General features: G+C 33.8%; 1 protein-coding gene across 1 annotated transcript in view; it reads right to left on the bottom strand.

Annotated features, from left to right (window-relative positions):
- Positions 1-4,021: 4,021 nt before the first annotated feature.
- HELRODRAFT_129198 (hypothetical protein) overlaps positions 4,022-5,253 on the bottom strand; it is a gene marked incomplete at both ends in the record, with an annotated part of 28,789 nt that continues 27,557 nt past the window's right edge. The window contains 2 exons of the mRNA XM_009021495.1: positions 4,022-4,101; positions 5,232-5,253. The exon at positions 5,232-5,253 is cut by the window's right edge and continues 59 nt beyond it. Of these exons, the coding sequence (XP_009019743.1) occupies positions 4,022-4,101; positions 5,232-5,253 (102 nt within the window). The remainder of the gene's footprint in view (positions 4,102-5,231) is intronic.

Raw genomic sequence — 5,253 nt, 5'->3', positions numbered from 1 at the left:
AGCCGTTGTGTTTGCTCAGTTCATCAGAAGTTAATTGGTTGTTTGATATTTATACAATGAATGTATGCTAAGTTCATTTGTACAATTTTCTACAATTTTCTGTTGCATCTCTGCTCTGTGTGTGCGTGTGCATGCGTGTGTGTGTTTGTTTTGATGGTTTGCGGAATTTGTGAGTAGTAAACAGTGTGGCTATATTTGTATGTTTGTATATATGTATGTAGTTATGTATGTGTGAGTGTGTTTGTATATGTGTTTGTATGTTTGTATGTGGTTAGTTATGCAGTTTTATGAGGTGCCATTTTTTAATTCCCTAAATGATGCATTTCATCGACCTTTAAATCATCTTTCGTTCTTTTTAAACATATCAAACGACCACGTACACACATATCACACGCACACACACTCAAAAAATCTAACACACAAACTCACACAAAACTTTGACACATACATTAGCACACACACACACAAAAAAAAACGCTAACAATATGCGTAGATATTCGAAAATAGTTCAACTATGGGTAGACAGGACTGGACCAAAATAAGAATGGCCAACTATTAAGCAAAAGAAAAAATTAAACTTTCAGAACGAAAGTAAAACAAATTGCTTCGTTATATCCAATCTCTTGGGAAACATTTCTATTGTTTGGCTACTTCGAATTATGTTGAAATTTTACAAATTTAAATAAAACGTTGCTGAATAATTTTATTAATAACATAATAAAAACATACATCTAACAAAGACACACACACCCAAACACACACAAACACACACAAACAAACACACAAACACGCATCCAACACACGTTAAAATGATTCGGTCCGCTTTTTTGATCAATATTTCTTGCCAGTTAATTATATGGAACATCAGTTTTATTATTATTATTATTATCATTATTATTATTATTATTATGTTCTTTGTCATTAATTATGATGATAAATTTATTCTGAAAATTATACTTCAGAACCGTCTTCTTTTCACAAATTTTTGAAATATTTTTTCAGAGATATTTCGTTTCCAATGCAACGCACTAAATTATTGTTAGAAAAAAATGCCTTTGTGGTAAGTAGTAGTTGCAGCAGTAGTACATGTAGCGGCCTCCATGACAGCATTAGTTTTTGTTATTGGAGTAGTAGTAAAAACAGCAATAGTGGTAATAGCAGCAGCAGTAGTAGTAGCAGTAGCAGTAGTAGCATTGAAGTTATAAATATTTTTGCCGATAAAAAATTTTAATTTATATTTTTTATGTAGCCTAGAGACAAAGAACTATGAGAAGTTTTTTCTTAACCAACTGCTATTCAAAATTTTTTGGCAAATTTTTAAATTCTTATAACTTAAAATTTTTACTTTTTGAATGATTTTTCATACTTTTCAATACTTTTATTCTATTTTTCCAACAAACAAAAAAACTGATTTTTCCACTCTAAGAAAAGCAAAAAACATTTTACCAAAATTTGTTTTTTCAAAGTTTTTCAATTCAAAACAATGTCAAAATTTTTTTTATATGTTATGTAGGTCAAACATACTATAAAACTTTGCAGTAGTAGTAGTAGTAGCAGTAGTAGTAGTAGTAGTAATAGTAGTAGTAGTAGTAGTAGTAGTAGTAGTAGTAGTAGTAGTAGCAAAAGCAGCAATAGTGACTTTTAATGTAGATATAAAAAGAGTAATTTCTGTATTTTTGAAATAAAAAAAATTTTTGTTATTATTAATTTTTGACGTAACGTAAGATTCTGATAACGTATGATAACGCACGCGCACACAAACACACACACACACATCCATACATCCATACACTCGCACACACAAAAACACACACACACACACAACAAAGAACGCTGATATTGAAGTTGTGATAAGATAACGCTGACAAGAAAATATTTCGTATTATTTTTACCATTATAAAGTTGATTAATGTTTTGACAGCCATAAGGATGGTTCGAAATTTCATTAACAGTTTTGTTAATATGAGAAATTTTTTTCATATACTACTACTACTACTACTACTACTACGACTACTACTACTACTACTACTACTTTTACTGCTGCATCCACTACTGCTACTACCACTACTACATCAGCTACTACTTCTACTATTACTACTACAACCACTTTTGTTAAAATTACTAATAATTGTACTGATATAAACGCTTTTAAAATACTATTTCTACTAGTACTACAACTATAATTACTGTCGTTACTAATGTTACATGAGCTGACATTAAATAATGAGATGCTCTATTACACATGCATTATGAGCTGGCTGGTGATGTATGGCGGTGGTGTGCCGGAGTGTTGAAGATGATGACGATGATGTCGGCGATGGTTGCTGCTACTGCTACTGCTGCCACTGCTGCTGCCACTGCTGCTGCAACTGCTGCTGCAACTTCTGCATATGCTGCTGCCACTGCTGCTGCAACTGCTGCTGCTACTGCTGCTACCACAGCTGCTGCAACTGTTGTCAGGAAAAATAAGCGAGTAAAAGAACGAACGAATGAATAAAGAAATATACAAAAGTGCAAACAAATGAATTATTCAAAAAAGTGAAAGAATGATAGCTGGAACGAACGAATGTCGCAAATGAATGAAGGAATAAACATAAGAAAGAGTCAATAAACGAACAGTAGCCACAACAGCAGCAGAAGTAGCAGCGACAACAACAAAAACATCAAATGATTAATTGGTGTCATAGGTGAATCGTGTTGGAGTCATTTGAATGGTGGGTTGAACCGCCCAACATCCATTCAAAAACATCCGGAAATATTATATGCAATTAATGATTCCATTCTTTTCAAAAACAAAAGCTAATGTTACTAATAAAATAATAATATTGAAAATAATAATCATCGTGATGATATTCACCATAATTGTGACGACGACGATGAAGATGACGTCAAATGAAAAACAACTGAGAGTATGATAGGCAATTAATGAATTTAATCTTTCAACAACAGAAAGTAATAGCAACGATGTTGACGATAATGATAATGCCAACAACACCACTACCACTACTACAACTATTACTTATATCGTTTTTTCTACTACTATTACTAATATCATCCTCATCCTTCTCCTCCTCCTCCTCCTCCTCATCATCATCATTAGTTTCATTATCATCATCATCAGTTTCATTATCATTATCATCCATCATCATCAGTGTCACAAGCGGTTGAGAAAAGAAATATATGTTATGTTCTTCTTAGCAATTAAAACAAAAAAAAATCATAAAAACGCAAACGCAGTGACAAAAACATGAAAAACAAAAACATTGATACAAACAAAAACAACATAAACAACATAGCGTCACGTCACCATGACGACCAAAGAAAATAAATAATAACAATTAAAATGGCAAGTAATGATAATCGTGCGGTAAAATTTTGACAACATCAACAACAACATCAACAACATCAAAACAACAACAACAGTAACAACAACAGCAGCAGCAACAACATCAACAACATCAACAAAATTAATAACACTATCATCATCAAAACACCCACAACATCAACAACATTAAAAACAGCAGCAACAAAGCAGCAGCAACAACATCAACAACAACATCAACAACAACAAAGACACCAACAACAAAGAAGTATTACTGCGCGCAGAGAATATTGAAGGCAGTCATTATAAATAAGATGAACATCTCACATCATAATGCTTATTGCCAGCGTTAAAAATAATGTCCCCATTCTAAGAACTATTACCATCATCGTCATCGTCGTCAGTGTTTAATTTCTTCCTAGCCACATGACGTCATGGGTGTTCCAGTTAAAACATTTTAAACAAAAAAAATACTGAAACGTGAGTAAGCTATGTTGTTACGTGGGCAGGTCAGGGTCAGTTTAGGTTCACACACACACACACACACACACACACACACACACACACGCACACACACTCACACTCACACTCGCACACAATTACCCACACACGAACAAATCCACACATACACACATAAAAAAACCCACACATGCACACACACACACTCTCACACTCGCACACAATTATCCACACACACGAAAAAACCCACACATACACACATAAACAAACCCACACATGCACACACACACAAACACACACACACACATAATTTTCATTGTCTTGCCTTTTTTAATTAATTCTATTAGAAGGTCATCTACGACTAGATGAATGTGTTTCTCTCGCTCATTTCATACATCGTACAAGTGTGTGTTTGTGTGTTGATTTGTTTGTGTGTTTGTTTGTGCGTGTGTGTGTGTGTTTGTGCGTGTTGGTGTTTGTATGTGCATTTTTTAATAGTCATATGTTTTAAGATGTGTCTATATGGGTAGAGGGTTGAAAATATCGTTGTAAGATCACCAGTGAGTGATATTGCATCTGCGATAATTTTTCAATATTGGCTTTGGTTTGGACACGCCGTGTATAATGGCTTGAAATAATAAATTGAAAATATTATAACACCAAATGTTCATTTTACAATCACGTACGAGACATAGAATTAAGGCCACGCATATACAATACATACCTGAAAATCTTTCAAATAATTGTTTTGCCGACTGTTTTTGAAGCAAATGTTAGCACATACAACAATCCTTTACAACAATCGCATACAACAATTAAACACGCACGCACGCACGCACACACACACCACAAACACGCACACCATAAACACGCACACACACACACGCACACACACACACGCACGCACACACACACGCACACACGTCCAAAATACACCGCTGTATATTTACTCAGAAATAAACACTTTTAAATAGGGAAGAATGGCGCCTTTTTTGGCGGGAACCAGAGACCGTATTTTGGCGCGGGAAAATTTGCACGTCTGTCGTTTGATGGCGCTGTAAGTTGTTGCGTGATGCGTACGTTTACGCATGGTTTATGCTTGCGTGAACGTTTGTGTGAATGTTTGTGTGAATGTTTGTGTGAATGTTTATGAGTTTGTTTGTGGGAATGTTTGTGAATTTGTTTGTGTAAATGTTTGTGAATTTGTTTGTGGGAATGTTTGTGGGAATGTTTGTGAGTTTACGTGAGTGTTTGTCTTATACTTTTGTTTCATAAGTTATCCAACTTATTTATCTTGAGAATAAAAAAATTAAAAAGATCATTTAAAAAAAAATACAGACATATATAGGAACAAACATAGACATTTACAAACATAGATAATACAAACATAGATAACGAAGACACAGATGCAGATAAAACAAACATCCTAAAAAATATGTTAATAATTTACACATATACAGACACATACAGAC

This window comes from Helobdella robusta (genome assembly GCF_000326865.2).
Source record: "Helobdella robusta unplaced genomic scaffold HELROscaffold_3, whole genome shotgun sequence".
Taxonomy (NCBI): domain Eukaryota; kingdom Metazoa; phylum Annelida; class Clitellata; order Rhynchobdellida; family Glossiphoniidae; genus Helobdella; species Helobdella robusta.
Note: the sequence above shows the minus strand (reverse complement) of the source record. Positions and strands in the feature narration are given on the sequence as shown.